We start from the raw sequence: 21,650 nt of genomic DNA on the forward strand, positions 1-21,650 counted from the left end.
AGTGGCCATACCTAGTTCGAAATGCCGTCTTAGGTACGTCTTCTGGTCGAATCTTCAGCTGGTGATAACCAGACCGCAAATCAATCTTCGAGAACACGCTTGCTCCCTTGAGCTGGTCGAAGAGGTCATCTATCCTTGGTAAAGGATATTTGTTCTTCAGTGTCACTTTGTTCAGTTCCCTATAGTCTATGCACATTCTCAATGTGCCATCCTTTTTCTTCACAAAAAGTACAGGTGCACCCCAAGGTGATACACTTGGCCTAATGAATCCAAGTTCCAAAAGTTCTTGCAGTTGTATTTTGAGTTCTTCCAACTCTTTAGGAGCCATCCGGTATGGTGCCTTCGAAATGGGAGCTGCCCCGGGCTCCAAATCAATGGTAAACTCAATTGGTCTGTCCGGTGGTGGCCCTGGCAGAATCTCTGGAAATACATCTGAAAAGTCCCGTACAATTGCTACATCTTCTATACTCTTTTCAGTACCCAGTTCTCCGTGCAAGTATACGAGGTAAGCTGGGTATCCCTTCTTCATCATTCTCGTTGCTTGTAGAGCGGAGATGATCATCTTTCTTCTTCCCATGCTAATTCCGTGGAAATGTGACGGCTCCCTTCCCGGGGGTTGAAACAATATCTGTCTTTCGTTACAAAGGATGGTGGCATAGTTCTCGGCTAGCCAGTCCATTCCTAGGATTATGTCCACATCTCCCATCGGTATAACATAGGAGTTGTTCACTACAATCTTGAGTGACCCTATGTTCAGTTCTAGGTTCAAACACACATGATCTACTGTCGTCATCCCTCCTATAGGTGATGATATACTCAACTCCTGATCAGCTCTTTCCATTTTAAGTTTTAATGTGTCAACACATGTACTTGAAATGAAAGTATGCGATGCGCCCGTATCAAATAGAAGTACAACAGGAGTATTGAGTAGCATGCCCATACCTGCCAGGTTTCCCTGGTTGTTCTCGGGCTGCTTCTGCCTCATAGCATAGGCTCTAGCATGACGAGGCTTTTCATGTTGTTTCTGTTGTCGCTGCTGTTGTTGGCGGGCCTGTTGCTGATATGGTTGTTGAGGTTGTGGTTGGTACTGTAGCTGTTGGTGCTGCTGTGGCTGCTGATACTGTGGTTGCTGCCTTGGGTATGGTTGGGGCAAAACTTGAATTGCTCGCAGATGCGGAGCCTGGATAGGTGGGTTTGGCCTTGAACTCGTTCCATGTTGCTTATTCGGGCACCGGTTTGCATAGTGCCCCTTCTGGTTACAGATATAGCAACTATCACTGCCGGCCTTACAGATTCCCACATGATTTTTGTTACATTTGGGGCAATGTGGGGCCCTCTGTTGGTTATTTTCCATCTGTTTCGGTGCACTCTGACCTCCATAGCCCTGTGACTGGAAGACCCGTCCCTGCCATGGCCTCTTCTCGCTTTGGTTCGGGTTACTGTTGTCCCATCTCCTCTTCCCTTTGAAATTCTGATTATGATTTTGATCATGTAGAGGTGCTGGAGCAGGTACAGTTGCAAGTCTTTCTCCTGGCATGGCTGCCTCAATGTCTAACGCTCGGCTGAGCGACTCAGTATAAGACAATCCTCCATGGCTTGCCAAGGCCATCCTAATCTCGTGCCTCAGACCGGCACAAAACTTTTCAGCCATCTTCTCATCTGTGTCCACTTGTTCCGGCGCATATCTAGACATATCGCAGAACATCCTGTCATATTGAGTTACCGACATCTTCCCTTGCTTTAGATTGTAAAATTCAGCTTCCTTCTTCTTGCGGTAGCTCTTGGGTATATACTTGTCATATATACCAGCTTTGAATTGTTCCCAGGTCAGGTTTTCTAACTGCTCTGCTGTCATCGTTTTCATCCGTGCTTCCCACCAGAAATCAGCTGACCCAGTCAACTGAAAGGACATACAAGTCAGGCGTTCTTGGTCGGTGCAACGCAGGAAGTTGAAAATGCGTTCAATAGCGCGAACCCAAGTTTCAGCTTCTGCCGGGTCTCCTGTCCCGTTGAAAGTAGGTGGGTTCTGTCGCAAAAATAATTCTTCAATCCGTCGTTCTGGCTGAACAGGTGGTTGAACTATTTCGGGTTCTGGTTCTGGCACTGTTTCTGGGTCTCTTCTTTCATTTCGGGGAATCCTGCCCCCTCCTCTTGGTCGTCCTCGTTTTGGCGGCATTCTATTAGGTCAAAACATAAGTTGTCAGCGCATTAAAATGCAATAAGGACATACTATCATTTCTATAGTTACTCTTTAACTCATCGAGTTCTGCTCCTGTTAAAACTTAAGCGAACATATAAATAAAACATAGCGGAATGACTTGCCACGAAAGACCAATAAGGTCACCATATATAACATAGGGAAAATTGCCTCAATGAGGACTTTACATCATCATAAAAATCTAGGTTCAAAGATCTATGTAAGTACCACACATGATGAACTGGCTATCCAGCGAAGCCATTACAAAAAGTACTCAATCCCAGAACGCCCCAAGGTTTCGCGTATCCGTACTAATACTAGTCAAAAGACTATGCCGGCATATGGCATACAAAAAGCATTAAAATTATCTATGTTTCTGGAATATTTAAATAACATCATACTAGACATATATATAAACCGGTCTAAGAAGATCGGGTACAAGATCCCTGGGTCGGGACATGGCTGTCTTCCTCTGGATCCTCTTCCGGATCTTCCTCTGGATCCTCTTCCGGATCTTCCTCTGGGTCCTCATCTGTTTCTCCGCCAGATGGGTGCGACTCACCCCTTCCTTCACCTGCTGCCTGGCCAATGATGGCTGAGCGAATCATCTTCAAGGTCACTCGAAGAGTTGGGCGGTCGTCCATGGCCGGGGCTTTTCCCCTATTGAGGAAATCAATGGTATCGGCTAAGACTCTGTCAACGTCGGCCATAGCGGCTGCTATCTCTGCCTTGCTCAACTGCCTCGATGACAATGGTGGCTCACAGACTAATGGCACTGAACCCGTGCCAGGTGGAAAATCTCTGTAGGCTTGAGGCCTAGAGGGGCCTGCCTCAGCGTCGTGCCTCCTGGGTTGCCTTAAGATAGGGGCTGCTGGTGGAGTCGGCTCCGGAAGTGGGTCCAGTAGTTCGTCGGGCGAAGGTACTCCGACTCGAGCAAGGTCTCCCGGACGTATATACGGCCCTCGAGGAGCATTTCCCCAACGAGTGAATTGTGCCTGGATCTCAGCAGTAAATCCAGAGAAGTCATAATGCAAGTCATAGGACCTGCCAGAACGAGTGATGTAGTGAGCGGAAATCATCCTCGCCCATCCCTGCCATTCTGATGGCAGCAAATCCATTAGCCGCTCCATTCCGTCATAGTCCGATATCCCATGGTCTCTTGCAGCGATCCAGTGTCGATGGAAGCCGGCCAAGAATTGGCCTAAGTCATCACCGTGGCATCGGCGATAAGTAAAATATGAGTTCCTGATAGCATCCGGACTAGCATCTCGACGCAACGGCCGTCGTCTGGTAAAGCGCATCCTCGCCATCTATACATGAAGGTCGCATAATCAAACTCACGAATATCAAAATAGGTGGCAAAACAGTAAGGTTCAAACACATCTACAACAGTAAGGTAATAATTCTGCTTGAGTCTAGAAATTCTAACCACGGTATTATAATCATAAGAGCCTAACACTAGACTCGAATATATAACTCGTGAAGTCTTAAATATGCTGCAACTAGTACTAATTAGGGTTTTGAAAAGAGATAACTCCGCTATGTTGCAGTTTCCAAACTATGTAGGGTATTCTTATTACTATGAAAAGTGTTCCCACTATACTCTGATTAAGGCAATAGTTGATTCGGTATCCGCCTCGCGTGAATAATCCGAACGAAGATCTATGCCCGTGTCACTATCTCATGTGTGACACTTTTCTTTACTCCCCATTGTATTTTGTTTGTTGGTTTCTCGTCTGGTTCACTAATTTTGTAATTTACTCATCGCCTCAATTTACAGAGAAAAGCAAAAATGTTCTTGCTAAATTCCTTCTATTGTTGTGTTCATAACAGTGATCATGCATCCTTAGCGCATCTAAGTTCATTGAGTAACATCTCCATAAAAAGGCATAAGTAAAATCAACATTTGCATCAAGGCGAAATATAAACTTCAACATTCGAAACTTTCTGTTGCATTTCTTTCTGTTGAGCATAGCGATGTGATGAAGTGCTGAGCTTTTGCCGACTGACTCTTTCATACTAGTGATCATACTAGAAAAATTTATTAACTCTAGGGTTCAGAGCAAATGAACTGCTCTGATACCACTCTGTCACGACCGATCCTAATTAAGGATAATTAAGCCGGGAAACCGTGACTAATGGAGGGATATTAGAAGCGGGGTAGAAAGGGGATAATTAAACAAAGAAGAATCACATTTTATAATTTAACAAAAGGAATATTTATAATATAACAGAAGTTTAGTCGTATAGACTCAAATAACTAATAAGATCAGATATCTCTGACTTAGCCAAATAAACATAAAACTTCTGAGTACGCAGCGGAATATGATTCTGATTACATGTATGAAGACATGTAACCCTAGAGTTCATTAATACATAATAAGACAAAAGAATCCCGCTCGTCACTTCATCACCATCGGCAGCTGCTCAACCTGCACATTTAGAAATATATGCAGGGCTTGAGTACAAAAGTACTCAGTGGGCACGTATGCCTAAGTATAAAATACATGCTTCAAAACTGTAAATTGTCATGCCATAAAAAAACAGTACAGCAAGGGAGTTTTTCGCTAAAAGGCCCAAGCTTACTAAATTCATTTGTGATTCTTAAAGTTCGACTGCAGTCTAAGTTCTCTTGTAATCTATCATATCTGGAACTTTGTGCCGGAGAGGTGGCCACCTCTCACGGTCACTTGACCGGCCAACCCGCTAGATGACTCACGGTCACTGGTGTACACTAGTCCTGGCAGGATAGCTATCAACTGCTCAGGACCCGAATTCGATTGCATAATAAAAGTCACATCAGATAGATATCATACTGAAAGTTAAATATTTTATGGCAAGACAATATTTGAAATAACTTCAATTAATTTAGTCATGAAATAACTTGCTTGAACGTAACATTTAAACTCATTTGATATATATGAAAGTAATGCCCACCTGTTAGAAACTTTTTGTGGTACAGTAGCTCCTTGACTGATTATTAATCTCGTGCTTGACCTTTATTACGAGAATATAAATAAGATATTGCTCGAGTAAAATCCTCAAATAATGAGAATACAGAATTAATTATGCATGATCTTTATGCATGATTTATTACTCCGAGATGATATTAGAGAATTACTACTATTAATTCTCACTATCGGATCAAATAAATACCAACTAGGTTTCATCTTGCGTGGTTGAGTAATTAACTAAAATAATCCGTTCGCTTCAGGTGTTCTAATCCGCCAATTAAATAAACCCCATTCCTCGTAGTCAATAGAAAATAAATAATACTTCAACTTATTCGCTTTATAACTTCATAATTAATTGGGCTTAATAAATAGGAACAAGTAATGTTATAAGATTAAATAATTAAAAGGCTCAACATAAGGCAGCCTAATAATTAATTAAACAAATATGGGCTTGATTTAAATAAATCGTGGCATTCCAATAATTAAATCGAAAAGTTTAGTTGGAGTAATTCATGGACTCAAGTAATTAAAAAATTTTAGGGCCCAATTGAATAAACAAACAAGGCCTAAAGAAAATAATTAGGAGGCCCAATCGGAATAAAATAACAAAGCCCAATGAATTAGTTAAATTAGGCCCAATGAATTAAACTAAAGCCCAAGCAAAATAATTGAATTAGGCCCAATTATAATAAATACAACAAGGCCCAAAAATAAATAATAAAGCAAGGCCCATTTCTTCTAAAATTAGTCGGCCCATATAAATAAATTAAGAGGCCCAATCAGTAATTAAAATCGGTCCATATAAATAAATTCTGAAGCCCAATTCCTAATTTAAAATCGGCCCAAAATTAATAAATAACTCAGCCCAACTCAAGCCCACTGAAATTAAATAACAAAGCCCAATAAATAAATAGGAGGCCCAAATTATTAAAATAAGTAGAGTCCAACTCAATTAAATAAAGCCCATACAAATCAAAACAACAATTAAATCAAAGCCCAAAGAAAATAAATGAAGAGGCCCAAAACTAAAAATTTTCGGCCCAACTGAAAAAAAAACAAGGCCCAATTACAATAATAAACAAGAAAGCCCAAATGCCTTCCTCTCACTCTCAATACTCGGTCTCTCTCATCTCTCAAATCAAGCACGTCTCTCTCCCTCTCGCTCTGCCTTCAGCCAAGGCGCCCGCCGTCGCCGCTGCCCATGGAAGGACGGCGAACGGTCGCCGGTCGTTGCTCTGCCTGACTCGGACACTCCCTTCGCCCATCTCCTCTCGAAGTCACCGCCGTCCGACCTCTCTCTCTCAGAAAACCGCTCGGCCTCTCTCTCAACTCCTCTGGCCGGCTTCCTCCTCCTCGGCCGATCCGCGGCCATCTGCTTCGCTTGGCTTCGACCGGCGACGAGTCTTACCCCGGCGCCGTTCTCTCTCTGTTCTTCAGTTCACCCGTGGAACCCAAAATCGAGCCCTAGAATTTAGAACACCGCTGCTGCTCCTTCGCCCGGAATCCGGCGATTCAGCCGGCGTTAGCCGCATTCATCTCTCCCCTCGTCTCAACCATGAAGGGGAAGCAAAGCCTTAATTCTCCCCTGAAGTTTCAAACCGGGTTTTCTCCCCCAAATCCGATCGGTCTTCCTTCCCCGGCGTCGTCCCTTCTCGGTTCAGCCACGTTGCTGCTGGTCCAGAATCGGCGAGGGTCGTCGTGAAGTCGGGAGTCGTCTGCCTTTCACCGCGCCGCTGCTGTCCTTGGACCGTTGCTGCTGCGCACAAGTCTCAGCTCGTCGCCGGGCAGCTGCTATTCGGGCCCTGACGAGGTTGGGCGAGTTCGCCCTGTCCCGACCGTCGTCGTCGTCATCATCGGCAGTTGGGGCTCGGCAGTTGCCTTGGGCAGTCGGCCCTTTTCCTCTTCTAAAGCTAAGTTTTTGTTCTATCCTCTGTTATTGTATTTCGATTCATGTCGCTACATGATGGAAGTTCTCATGGCTTTGGTTCTATGTACAGTGGTAATATCTCAATGTATGAATCATACTATTTCTGTTGAAGGCCATAAATTATGTACGCATATATGATTTGCTGCCCCTCTGTAATATACTTCAACCTATATTTCTGAACTTCTAATACATGATGCGTGGGGTGAAATGTATATGAAGATAGTGAACTGAGATAGCATAAAATACCTTGAGGTATAGGTGTTGGTTGGCTGCTGTGGGTGGATTGTGTTGGTTGGCTGCTGTGGGTGGATTAAATGGGAGGATTCTGAAATAAATGATATAAATCATACTTGTTTCTTTCAATAAATGCAGGTTGCAAATGGAAGAAGATGAGGAATAAATGCCAAGGTTTACCTTAGAGCTTATGGCAGTGAATCAATGTTCTTTCTTACTCTTGGATCTTTGGGTATTATCTGCACTGGAATGGCTTGAGAGCTTTGGTAGGAACATGGGGGCTGTTCTTCTATTCTCTTTTCGGTGAAATGAGTTGAGAGTAAGGAACTGCATTTGTTGGCTGGCTGATACTAGAGAAAATGATGTTGCACACTTGAGTGATGAGTGGTGGGAAAAATGATGAATGATGGGGGAAAGTGGTTGGGAAAGAGTGAATGGTTGGGGTGAAAAATGAGTGGTCAAAGATTGATGGAAATAAAAAGAAAAAAAATAATAGAGAAGAATTAATGATGTATTTTCTATGTCTCGGTGATTCCGTAACTGAAATAAAATACTGGCTTCGATTCTGCTTGATACTGTATTTACATAAATCTCGATTTCGACATGTGATATCTCGCTAAAATCGATAAGTTATATAATGAATCAAAATTAAATCCGTAGATTTAATTCGTTCGTTGTTCTAATATATAAATTAAATCCGCAGATTTAATTAATTCACGAGTCGGAAATAATCCACAACTTGAGTAAAAATAAAATCTAATTCCATCTCGCTTAAATAAATAACGTGACTTTGCTAAGTCAGTTATAACTCTGAAATAATATCATTAACTGCTTTAACAATATAAATTCAGGATCATAAGCTGAATTCATATCAGAATAATATCCGTTTTCATTCACTGATGAACAAAAATACACACTCATTACTGGATTTAAAATATATAAAAGAGCGGGTCACTACAAATAAACAAAACATACACAAAATTGTGAGATACTGAATCCCATTCGAAAAAAATTGGGAATGCCTTCAAAATTATTATTATTATTATTATTATTATTATTATTATTATTATTATTATTATTATTATTATTATTATTATTATTATTAACCCAATTTTCAACTTCCTTTAATATGTTATCACCGCAAGAAAAAGCGCTTCTAACTTCCTATAAATAAATAAATCATGGTACATCAATAAAAACATGCCAATGTAAAAATAATTATAAAATTATTACTCTCTTCGTCCCACGAATCTTGACACGTTTGATTTCAGTACGGGAATTAAGGAGTTGTAGATTAGTGTTTTAAGTGTGTAATTAATAAAGTATAAAAGTGATAAAGTAGGAGAAAGAATGTAATAAAAGTGATAGAGTATGAGAGAGAAGATAATAATTATTACCTTATTTGAAAATGTGTCAAGATTCGTGGGACGATCCAAAAAGGAAAACGTATCAAAATTCTTGAGACGGAGGGAGTATATATACAATACATCAATTATAGTTTTATAACTTTTAGATGGAATCAATGGAACTCAATAACAAATTCACCAATGCAGAAATTAATTGTTTGAATAGTATATAGTCATTTTTATTTATGATACAACTTATGATGAAGTAGAGGTAACTAACCTAGCTAGTTTGGTTCCATAATAATATCAAGATATCAATTCATATAGGTACGATTCGATAATTTTTATCTTATTTTTCTAAATTAACCATGATATTAATATTTAAAATCCCACATTTGTAGTACTTAACAAGCAAAAATTAATAATTATATAAATTCATAAATCTCTTAGTTATAGCATGCATTTTTTTCTTAATGCGTTATAGCATATATGCAAATTAATTTTAGTTAAATAACATAATACGGGATTAGTATACACTAGCATTTGCACTTGTGCAACGCACGAAAAATGTTTTTATATTTTATTAAATATAAAATTGATTATCATTTGATTATTATATAAAAATTCTAAATATAACTAAAAATACTAGTATAATTTAAGATAAATATATTTTAGTTTAACATAAAAATAATAAAGAATAATTCATATTAATAAAAAATGATATTGTGAAAAAAGAAACAATATAAGTTAAAAGATAATTGAAAAAAATAGATTTATTCAAAAAAAAAGAGGAGAGAGGAGAGAGAATTTTCTTAAATTTTAATCTTTAAATAAATATATTTTTTATATTTTAAATCCAATATTTACATAACATATATCAAATTAAAGCTCTTGTCATGATCTTTAATTTGATATGCATATCAAATATTTTATAATTAGTCGAATTTCACAATTTCAAAAAAGAAATAAAATTGAAAAATAAGAAGTTAAAGAAAAAGGAAAAAAAAAACAGATGTATAGATAATAAATAAACATTCAATTTTATTATAACTACAAAATTGCCACTCAATTTTGAAATTGATTTGAAATCAATTTGAAATTGAAAACTCCATTTTTAATATAGTATAGATTTGATCTATATAAGAAGGAGGGGACGTGAGGAAATCTCTGAAATCAGGGGTATTGTTGCTCAACGTCCATAAGATGTCTGAAAGAATTTCATAATACGTGCGGGCTACTGCTGTAAAAAAAATCACGAATATTTTTTTTTGAATTAAAATTACAAGAGACATCTATATATACTCAAATAAGTAACCCGTATGTAGGCGGAACCACTACTCACCAAAAAAAAAATTACACACACAGGCGTGGGAACACTATCAACACAAAAAATGGAAAAAATACCACACAAAGTGAAAACACTAGCCACACAAAAGTAAAAAAACTACACCGCACGCACGCACGCAGGCGTGAGAAACACTACCCACACAAAAGTGACCGGATTGATGAACTCAAGATCTCTCACCAAAAAAAAAGTTTTTGAATGCCTAAATTTTGCCGCTTGCTCTAGGTCTCATTGGCCGAATAAAATAATCATTACCACATATATAATTTAATCCAAAGATTATCGAAAATTATATGCCCAATATTATATTCGCAAAATAATATGATCTCGCTGTTAACGATTGGAAATTGTTCGAAAATATTTAATTCATTGTGCCTTAGACTTTATAGTACCAAACGTACGAAACGCTAGGCAGTGCCTCACTATCCTTTGATAACCTAGTCGAAACGACTAATTAATACAAACAAATTATTGTGGATTGAATTTCAGAGGCTAATAAATTGACATTGATTTTTATAAATGTCTAGCTAATAGAGAACGAAGTGTAGCTAGCTCGGTTGGTAAAAACGATTTCCTTCCGACTATTAAAAAAATCATGGTACATATATCAATAAAAAAATTAAATGCCAATGTAAAAACAATTAATTTCTTTTATATATATATATACACACAAACACTACATGTCTACATCTAGTTTTACAAATTTTAGATGCAACCAATGGAGCTCAATAACAAATTCACCAATGCAGAAATTGTTTGAATACTACACACACACACACACACACATATATATATATATATATATATAGTGAGTTTTGATGTGCTGAGCGCTACTCTGTGAGCGCATGTGAGCGATTGGATGATGTGGCAATGGAATCATAAGTCTTCCAATTTATTATATATATATATATTTTTTAATTTTTCTATCATAATATCTTAATCCCTCCATCCTATTACCGATGTACTGCACATTTTATCCCTCTCTCTTCTCTACAAATTCTTATCTCTTCCTTTTTCTACTACCATTTTCTGCAAGTTTCCTGGACGAATGCAATTTCTCGACATCATATTTCTAGCACCTTTATAGCCTTTATAGTTGCACCAATTAAATAAATTCTCTTGTCTAGCTAAGATTTCTACTTGCACGAAATCAGAAAAATAAGTCAAGAAATATAGAAACCGATAAAGTCTCTTGAACAAATCTCGAATGAAAATTTTAAAATTTATACAAATTTTGTAAAATTGAATCTGCTACTGCAAAATTTTACAACATTGATTCAAGATTCAATAATAGCTCCTTCATACATGATCGATAAAATTATTTACAAGACCAACCGTGAACGGTCTTGAAGTCTTGAACTCTTTACCGTTGCCGAATAGAAAGAGACCGCAGAAAGAATACAATCTTCCCATTATTTAAATGGATAATTAAACTAGATTACTTGACACCCAAATAAATAATTTATCGTCCTGAATTTGCAGAAAGGGAAGATAAACAAAAGAACGCAGAAAAAAAAAAGAATTCTTTTTTTAATATTTCAAATCGGGATACTGGACAAAAGATGTGAATTAAGAGAGAGAGATTGTATTGGAAGAGAAAGATAGACGTATAAAGATAAAAAAAAAAGGAGAATAAAGAAAAATAAATTAAATAATGAAACACAAAAAATAAAAATATTCGGCTGACGTGGAAGGAATTGAAGTCGCTCACAAAATAAGCGCTCAACGTATCAAAACTCTATATATAGTATTTTATTTATGATGTAAATTATGATGAAGTAGAGGTAACTAACCTAGTTTGGTTCCATAATAATATCAAGATATAAATTCATACAACGATTCGTGGTAGTCACATCAATATTAACATTAGTTACGATTAATATAATAACAACCGAAAAAATTGACTTAAACCCACATGTATACGACATTGTTATATCAAAAATTTAATTTGTGGTCTCCACGAGTTGATAACTATATATATATTGTGATAAACAAATATGAAACCAAACAGAAGAAATGGATTGTGAATAAATTGATATTGTAATTCAACCTCCACATGTACTTACACCTAACATGTGATGTGACTTAATTTTTTATCTATATATATACGTATAGTTTCTGGTATACAAATTGTGGTTGAACAAATATTTAGTAACATCAAGCATATATATTCTAATTCCCACTTAAAAGGTATGAAGCATATTTTAGATATTGTTTATTATACTTGCTCTCGATCTTGTTCCGTTAATTAGCTGATCAAAACATGCATTTAGGTCCGTAAGGAAAATATTGTAATTACAAATCATATTGTATGTGTATTAGGGAATTGAAGATGTGGAGGTTGAAGATTGCAGAAGGCGGCGACAAGTGGCTGACGACGACGAATGAACATGTAGGAAGACAACATTGGGAATTTGATGCAGAAGCTGGAACTGCAGAGGAACGAGCTCAAGTCGAAATTATGCGACAGGAATTCAAGAACAACAGATTTCGTGTCAAACAAAGTGCTGATCTCCTCATGCGCATGCAGGTCTCTCTCTCTCTCTCCAACCTGTAACTTGAATATATACAAACTTGTTGTGTATAATTATTTTGTGATGTTAATTGTTAAATCGTCACTTCATCATAATTTGAACATCTGGTGAGTGAATAATAGTAACTAACTTGTGCGTGAATGAATGTTTTTGACAAATGAATATTGCCGTGAAATTGGAATAGGGGATTTTGTTTGGTCTTAATTATTCTCGATCATCTAAAGTGTTCAAGCTTGCATAGCCGAACATCATGTAGATATTAATATATGAAGCATTGAGCGGATATAATACATGTTAAGACCAAAATGTTTGTTCATAAAAATTATCAAAATGAAATGACTTTATTCGCAACTATTCAAACGAATTCTCAATTCTCACATTACTTCTGAATTTTCAATAGATCAATGGTTCAATTAAGCATGATAATATATTGTGAGAATGAGATTTAATATGAATAAGTCAGTATATATGGTTGAATAAACTGCTAGTAATGCATTAATAACTATTTGAACCTGAGTTTAAATTTTAGAGGGGGCGAAAATTTCACCAATTAACCGAATTACGACTATATATATATATATATAGGGGTGGACTACCATGAAAACACTTTTAAGTGTATAAAATATGGACAAATCTTGTCCATTAGATCATATATACTGAATTAATGGCCCAAATCAAATTATATGGAGATCCGAAATTCGTAACTGTTTCCCTTGCAATTCATACGTTTTTCTTATTACGAATTGAAAGTACTTTTGTTACGAATTATATTCTATGCACGAATCTGAAGTTCTTTTGTTACGAATTATGTTCTGATTAGATTTGGATGACAAATAAATGTATATTAAAATAGATTTATATTTTATAAATATAATAATAAATATATAACAGGGGTAAAATAGGCAATTGGTGCGTCGTTTTACACCAAAAATATCTGGCGGTCAGTCGGTATGCCCACACTGCGCAGACAGCAGTAAGCAAAATCGTCTCCCAAGGGATCGGTGAGAATTCTCCTAAAATTCAAACTGCAAAGAAACTCCAGAAACGAAATTAATGGGAAAAAAATGAGAAAATACTAAATCTAAAAATAAATAAATAAAACCCAAAAGAATTGCAATGGTTCTAATCCTAAATATAAATAATTAGAAAATTTCAACAATTAATAAAATATTCCGGCAATCAATTAAGTTCACCCTAACTTAATTATCCGATCATTGATGCAAATATAACTTTAATTCATGCAAGCAAACTAGTTAATTAAAACTAAGAAATCACACGAAAACATCTAAAATATGCTTATAAAATACGCCCAATCAGCAATTCACAAGTTGTGTCTTAGATTATCTTAGGTTGTTTTTCTATTAGTATATATAGATATATATGGCCAAAACTTGAGAATAATTAAAACTGCTGAAAATCCTACAATAAAATTCTCAAAAATAAAAATAAAAAAATACTACAAAAGTATAAAGTTAATTACTTTATTCACTAGGAATTAATTAAGAAAATGAATTTCCAACTCTTGTACATGATATTCGAATCTTGATGCTTTCATATTTTTAAGTGCATGGAGTTAATTTCATGACAAATTAGGATGACATTATATAGTTAAGTATTTTCACGAAAAATAAGGTCTTCATAATAGCCAACCCTTACGTGAGTGTGTGTATATATATAATGTGTGTATAGTAATACTATCACTTTTCAGGATATATATGTACACATTTTATTTGCAGAACAGAAAATGAGATAATGGGTTTGCAGTACTACTTGATAGTTAATATTATATGTATATTATCATACATAAATTTTCATTATGTTATTTAATTCATTTGTTAAGACCTTAAAGAAAAGAAAACATCAATTAATGTATGTTTTAAAGAGAATCGGGAAATTTGAGTTTTCAACTTTTGAAACAATTGATCATATAGGAAACAGAATAGTGGTATGATGTTTCACTAAAAATAAACATGATGAGTGCATGCAGTTGAGAAAGGAGAATCCATGCAGTGAGATCCCAGCCCCCATAAAAGTGAATGAAACAGAGCAAATAACTGAGGAAGCAACCATCACCACGCTCCGACGCGCCATCACTTTCTACTCAACCATTCAGGCCCACGACGGCCATTGGCCGGCTGAGTCCGCCGGCCCTCTATTTTTCATCCAACCTCTGGTACGTATTAATCAATCGAGTCCCACACGAGTCGAGCTATATTTGACCATGCATGCAAACTAACATGCAGGTGCTTGCGTTGTACGTCACCGGCGGAATCAACACCGTCCTATCGCCGGAACATCAGAAGGAGATCAAACGTTACATTTACAACCATCAGGTCATAATCTTATTAATTTTCATTTCTCAATAAAGTGTTTGAGTAACGACACAAGTCTTATCTACATATTTTTGTTACATGTATATAATATAAAGATATAAGTAAATTTTGGTACCAACATGGAGTATATCACAATTTAATTTATTTGGTGACATTTACAAGTCTCAGTTGTTCAAAACCATTATTTTGTGTGGGACTGGGACAGAATGAAGATGGAGGTTGGGGGTTCCACATAATCGGGCACAGCACAATGATTGGCTCTGCGCTCAGTTATATAACACTGAGGTTGCTCGGGGAAGGCCCGGACGGCGGCGAAGACAGGGCGGTGGCAAGAGGCCGGAAATGGATACTCGACCACGGGGGCGCCGTGGGGACACCTTCGTGGGGGAAGTTCTGGCTCACGGTGAGGCCAACAATTAAATTTCATATTATCTTTTATTTTGTTGAAAAGGTTAATTCCCTATAAATACCCAAACTATACTAAATCAAATCTATTCTTTTGTCAAAAAATATACTCTTTCCATCTCACAAAAACATGAACAATTGGTAGTGACACGACTCTTCAGAAATATTAATTGAAAGTTATTGTGAGCAAATGGGATCCTATGTCCCATAATTTACTAATTAGTGTGTACCACCATGTACCACTATTAATTTTTTTTTCTTCAATTTTAAATTATTATGCTTTAACATAACATATAGATAATTAACAAGGTTTCACTCATCCAATTAGGATTTATAATTATTTTTTTATATTTATATAAATTAATAAGAGATTATTTGTGTTAATTAATTTAAAGTTAGGATATATAATTTTTTTTAATTTCAAATTTTAGTAATAAATACTCCCTCCGTCCACCAATTCAAGGCCTACTTGCCTTTTTGGGACGTCCACAAAAACAAGGCCTACCTATTTTTGGTAAGTTTTTATTCATTATTTAATCAAAAAAGTCAAAGATTCTTTACAAAAAAGTGGGACCCTTTCTCCACTCAACTAATAAAAATACACTTCTTCTTAAAAAGTGGGACCCTTTCTCCACTCAATTAATAAAAATACATTTTTTCTTAAAACCCGTGTTTTTTCCCCTAGGCCTTTAATTGGTGGACGGGGGGAGAATTAATTAGAGTTCACAATATAATAATATTTTTTATTTTTATAAAAAAATAATTATAAAATAAAGAGACTGTGAGTGGTATACACTAAATTGTGGGACATGGGATCTCATCCGTATTGTGAGTGAAAAATGGGTCCCACTATGAGTGGTATCATGATATGAAAGTAATGGGTTTATTAAGGAAAAGTAAAGGGGGGCCATGATGGTTTTTTGTGAATAAGTATGAAAATGAGGGATAAAAAAATAAAGAAATAGTGTACAAAAATAGAAATGTTTATGTTTTTGTGAGACGCTCCAAAATGACAAATTGTTCATGTTATTGTGAGACGGAGGGAGTATAAACTTTTAACTTTTTGGAATTTGACGTTACTTCAAAAGGTAATTGGCCAATAACTTGATTTTCTGAATTTCGATGGGCAATCCAAATGTATCATTGGAAAGTTCATGACGTTAACTTTCTAATAATACTTATATTGTTGGGTTTTGGTCATCGGAAGTGGTCGAAAAAAAGAAAAAAAGAAAAAATATGAAATTTTGTTACATCAATTTTCATGTCATTTTCTTTACCATTTTTAGTGACCAAAACCCAACAATATAAGGATCATTAGAAAGATAACGTCAAAAGCTTTCCAATGGTACCTTGAGATGCCTATCGGAATTCTGACAATCACGTTATTAGCCAGCAAATTTTCGACTCAGGTCAAATTTCAAAAAAATAAAAGTTTATATATTTTTTGACCGAAAAAATAGATTTGGTTAAAAACCAAATTTTGTGTATAGTTGGTGTAGTTATAGGTAATCAACCCTCGTTGAAAAGCAAAGGTTGTGATCTCTATTTTGATGTTTAAGGTGTTGGGAGTTTACGAGTGGGATGGCTGCAATCCGATGCCGCCGGAGTTTTGGTTGCTCCCAAAATCATCCCCCATTAGTCCAGGTTCTTCATCAAGACCCCCAAAGTTTAGGCTATAGTTTTTGAGGATGCATGATTGCCTCAAATTATACTCTAATCGTTTTATATTTTGCACCTCAACTTTTAAACTTGTCCTAGGTTACACGAGCTTTAAAAACAATTTGTAATGTGATTGCAGGAAATATGTTGTGCTACTGTAGATTGGTATATATGCCAATGTCGTATTTATACGGGAAGAGATTTGTTGGACCCATAACTGGGTTGATTCGATCTCTGAGAGATGAGCTTTACAACGAACCGTATTATGAAATCAATTGGAACAAAGCTAGAAACACTTGTGCAAAGGTATATAAGAATGATCATTGATATAGGTCGAAATTAATCAATCATGTCATAATTCTTGATGATGATGTATTTATCAGGAAGATCTTTACTATCCTCACCCTTTTGTCCAAGATATGTTGTGGGGATTCTTGCACCATGTTGCTGAGCCATTGCTGCAGCGGTGGCCATTATCCAAACTGCGAGAGAAAGCTCTAGGAATAGCCATAGAGCATGTTCACTATGAGGACTACATCAGTAGATACCTATGCATTGGATGCGTAGAGAAGGTCTTAATTAGATTCAATTAATTACTACAATTATATATCATATATGAAGTAATTACTAAGGAGTTGGGTTTAATTAGGTATTGTGTATGCTGGCTTGCTGGGTGGAGGATCCTAACTCGGAGGCCTACAAACGCCACCTTGCTCGTTTACCAGACAATTACTGGGTAGCCGAAGACGGCCTCAAAATGCAGACTTTTGGGTGTCAAATGTGGGATGCTGCATTTGCAATCCAAGCTATTCTTTCCGCTAATCTTTCTCACGAGTTCGGATCAACACTGAAGAAGGCGCACAACTTTGTGAAAGCCTCACAGGTTAGCTAGGATTTGAAAATTGAAGTTGTTGTATGTTGAGGCTAATTGTCTGATATATGTATGTTGTTCAAATTATAAGGTTCGCGACAACCCGCCTGGGGATCATTTTGCTATGTACCGCCACACGTCTAAAGGAGCTTGGACATTCTCAATGCAAGATCAGGGCTTGCAAGTCTCAGACTGCACGGCTGAAGGGCTCAAGTGTGCACTTCTTTTCTCTGAAATGCCCAAGGAAGTGGTGGGGGAAGGACTTAAAACAGAGCGCTTTTACGATGCTGTCAATGTCATCTTGTCCCTACAAAGTGCTAATGGTGGATTTTCAGCGTGGGAGCCTAATCGAGCAGAGAGATGGTTGGAGGTAAAACATCATGATTCATCAATCTATATATCTTCCAGTAAAACATATGAATTAATTCTATCTTCTTTTTCTTCTTTTTGTGTTAGAAATTCAACCCCACAGAGTTCTTTGAAGATACTCTGATTGAGCGAGAGTGAGTCGCCAAGAATTAGTTTATCATGTTTATTAGATTATGCAAATGAATTAATGTGTTATTTGTGTAGATATGTGGAATGCACGTCATCGGCAATACAGGGGCTGGTGTTGTTCAAGAAACTGCACAAGGGCCATAGAAGTAACGAGATAAAGACTTCCATTGCTCGAGGAATACACTACATAGAACAAACTCAAGAGCCTGATGGTTCTTGGTACTTAAATATACTATATATTTGCATCACATGAGACATGTTGTATTTTGATTTTATTGTGGCAATTTTTTTTTGGTAGGTATGGGTGTTGGGGCATATGTTATACTTATGGTACGTTGTTTGCTGTGGATGCATTGGCTGCTTGTGGCAAAACTTATCAAAATTCTCCCGCACTTAGAAAAGCGTGTCAATTTCTGTTGTCAAAACAGTTAGTAGATGGTGGATGGAGTGAGAGTCATCTCTCAAGCTCAAACAAGGTTATATACTACTCTCCCCCTCCCCCCTCCCTCATCTAAATAATCTTTTTCTATATTTGTGTTAGGGTGTGCAGACATACACTAATATGAAGGTAACAGATCAAACTTTCTAAATAATGTTGATCTATATTTGTGTTGGGGTCTGCAGGTATACACTAATATTGAAGGTAACAGATCAAACTTAGTGCAGACCTCATGGGCTCTCTTGTCACTAATAAAAGCTGGCCAGGTTAGTTTGCACACATGATTATTAGATAATTAAATTTCACTAGAACATAGAAATTTGTATCATCTACCATTGTGATTCAATATATATATATTAAGAAATGCTCTTATTTTAGCCCTTCCCTATATATATATATATATATATAGGGGCGCGCTCCAGTGAGACCCCCTATTTTTCGTGTAACATGAGTACAATGAATAAGACATATAATACTAATGAACAAAACGTATATCTAATGAACAAGATGTATATAATGATGAAAAATAAAATTTAAAAAATTCGTAATGAATAAGACATATATACTGATGAACAGGGCCGTATATACTGATGAACAATGCAGTATATACTGATGAATAACAAAATTTAAAATATTATGCTCCCTCTAGGATTCGAACCCTGCGAGAAAAATCACCCTCCAGATACAATATCAGTCATAGGATTGATAAAATAAACGCACCAGATCGTGCCCTAGATCTCACTAAAATTAGGGGGTCTCATTGGAGCGGCCCCCTATATATATATATATATATATATATATATATATATATATATAGGGGAGGGCTAGAATAAAAACACTCTTAAGTGTATAAAATATAAATGATTTTCAGCCCTTAGATCATCAAGATCTACGGTTGATTCGTAACCCTTTTGGATGAATTCGTGGTCCTGGGTTCGAATCCCAAAGGTAGCAAAAATTTATTTTTCACAATTCGTAACCATGTTGGATGAATTCGTAACCCTATTGGATAAAATTCGTACATTAAAAAACGTTTATATTTATATTTTAAGAAGTGTTTTTACTGTAGCTCTCCCCTATATATATATATATATATATATATATATATATATAGGGAGCGGTTATTCAATAAACCACCCTTATTTTAAGAATTACGAACCAGTAAAAATGCATGAATTTTATGTATGACACGCATGAATAAACTGTATAAAGGTACGAATTGCGAAAAATAATTTTTTGCTACCTTTGGGATTCGAACTCAGGACCATGAATTTATCCAACAAGGTGATGAATCAACCGTAGATCTTGATGATCTAAGGGCTGAAAATGGTTCCTAATTTATATTTTAAGAAGCGTTCTTATTTTAGCCTTCCCCTATATATATATATATATATAATATAAAAAGCATTATTGAATTCAAATTCAAAACTTTTGACCTTAATTATTAACCACTCTAGTGCTAGACCAACACACGCACACATATAAAAGGCATAGCATTATTGTGTATTGTATCCGTTTCAGGCTAAAATTGATCCGGAGCCGATACATCGTGGGATAAGGTTGCTAATAAACTCACAGATGGAAGATGGTGACTTTCCACAGCAGGTAATGAGAAAAGGCAGCCATATTTGATTTTCATAAAATTTCAAAATATATGAAATTGATGTAATTATGTTTTTGGGAAAGCAGGGTGATATTACAGGAGTATTTATGAAAAACTGCGCTCTCAACTATTCATCTTATCGGAATATCTTCCCCATATGGGCTCTTGGTGACTACCATCGACATGTCCTTGGAGCATAATACTATTAATTTCTTGTATATACATAACTCATTATTAAGCATCAACTATAATTTGTAATAAATAATTGATGCTTAATTCCTGCTCTTATCTTGAATGTATTATTTTACCCACATTCTCAACACACCGCAAACTCTTGGGTTCTACAAAAGCAGTTCATAAAGTGTGTTTACTTTTAACAAAATAATTCATTAATATAATTTGTGTGTGCTATTTTCTTTGTTGTTCAGATGCAAAGATAAATATCGAGTTATACTGTTTTACAATTACACTTTTTGTGAACTCGTCTTATGTATAATTAATAGCCCATAAATTATATAAAAATAGACATTTATTACAGCATTTCCAATTCTCAATGCCAAAGTTTATTCTCAATTGTTTGGTGGATCGATCATGCCACTTCTCAATTTACGAACTTCACTCGTTAAAATGGTCGAAAAAACCCCACAAAGTTTATTCTTATTTGTTAATTAAACACTATTTTCAAATGCTTCAGCTAAAACATGCATTGTTAGTTTGTCTCAATTTAAGGTTTGAACTCTTTCAAATTCTAAAATGTTGTCGTTTCAACAGTTTATGGAGGACAAAAATGATAATATTGTCTACAAGCTAAATTAAATATGAGGTTTTTTTTAGGCGAAAGAACAATTTATATTACGATGAATCAAGAAGAGCAATATCAAGAAGTCAGATAGGGAAACTTGATTTCTAGATCATTACATCAGAATATGTAAAGCAAAACGAGCTAGCTCATGAGCTGCTCTATTGGCATCACGCCTAGCATGAAAAAACTCCAGAAACACATGCTTTCGAGCATGTTGAAATACGTCCCATAAATCATCACATAAGAAATCCGAGCCATGATGCGAATCCTGAAGAACGTGGATAGCAAGCAAAGAGTCTGTGTAAAGCTAGAACAATCGGGCCATAATCGTTATCCAAGCAGAACCTAATGCTCACCATCATAGCGTGGAGCTCACCCATAAGCACCGTCTCCGTAAAATCGCTGGGTTAACTGGCCGCTGTGACAATGTTCCCAAAGAATCACGTAAGATAAATCTGCCCCAATCCTTCGACTCCCTCCTCGAAAGCTACATCCGCATCAAG

At 36.2% G+C, this 21,650-nt stretch overlaps 1 protein-coding gene across 1 annotated transcript; it reads left to right on the forward strand.

Annotated features, from left to right (window-relative positions):
• Positions 1 to 12,022: 12,022 nt before the first annotated feature.
• On the forward strand, positions 12,023 to 20,761 carry LOC130988388 (lupeol synthase-like). Its single transcript, XM_057912216.1, has 16 exons — positions 12,023 to 12,193; positions 12,326 to 12,533; positions 14,525 to 14,710; positions 14,781 to 14,870; positions 15,076 to 15,273; positions 16,835 to 16,919; positions 17,074 to 17,240; positions 17,318 to 17,506; positions 17,584 to 17,817; positions 17,897 to 18,175; positions 18,262 to 18,308; positions 18,379 to 18,522; positions 18,602 to 18,779; positions 18,928 to 19,008; positions 20,264 to 20,347; positions 20,432 to 20,761. The coding sequence occupies exons 2-16, from the start codon at positions 12,336 to 12,338 to the stop codon at positions 20,543 to 20,545; spliced, it is 2,274 nt and encodes a 757-aa protein (XP_057768199.1). The 5' UTR covers positions 12,023 to 12,193; positions 12,326 to 12,335; the 3' UTR covers positions 20,546 to 20,761.
• Positions 20,762 to 21,650: the final 889 nt, after the last annotated feature.

The sequence above is a fragment of the Salvia miltiorrhiza genome, chromosome 1 (genome assembly GCF_028751815.1).
Source record: "Salvia miltiorrhiza cultivar Shanhuang (shh) chromosome 1, IMPLAD_Smil_shh, whole genome shotgun sequence".
In the NCBI taxonomy this organism is placed as follows: domain Eukaryota; kingdom Viridiplantae; phylum Streptophyta; class Magnoliopsida; order Lamiales; family Lamiaceae; genus Salvia; species Salvia miltiorrhiza.

Bases quoted from the DNA above. Each gene is read 5' to 3' on its own strand.
- LOC130988388 (XM_057912216.1), top strand. From the start codon at position 12,336: ATGTGGAGGTTGAAGATTGCAGAAGGCGGCGACAAGTGGCTGACGACG. The intron at 17,241-17,317 runs GTATATAAGAAT...TGTATTTATCAG, and splicing joins CTAGAAACACTTGTGCAAAG to GAAGATCTTTACTATCCTCA. The intron at 18,176-18,261 runs GTAAAACATCAT...TTTTTGTGTTAG, and splicing joins GAGCAGAGAGATGGTTGGAG to AAATTCAACCCCACAGAGTT.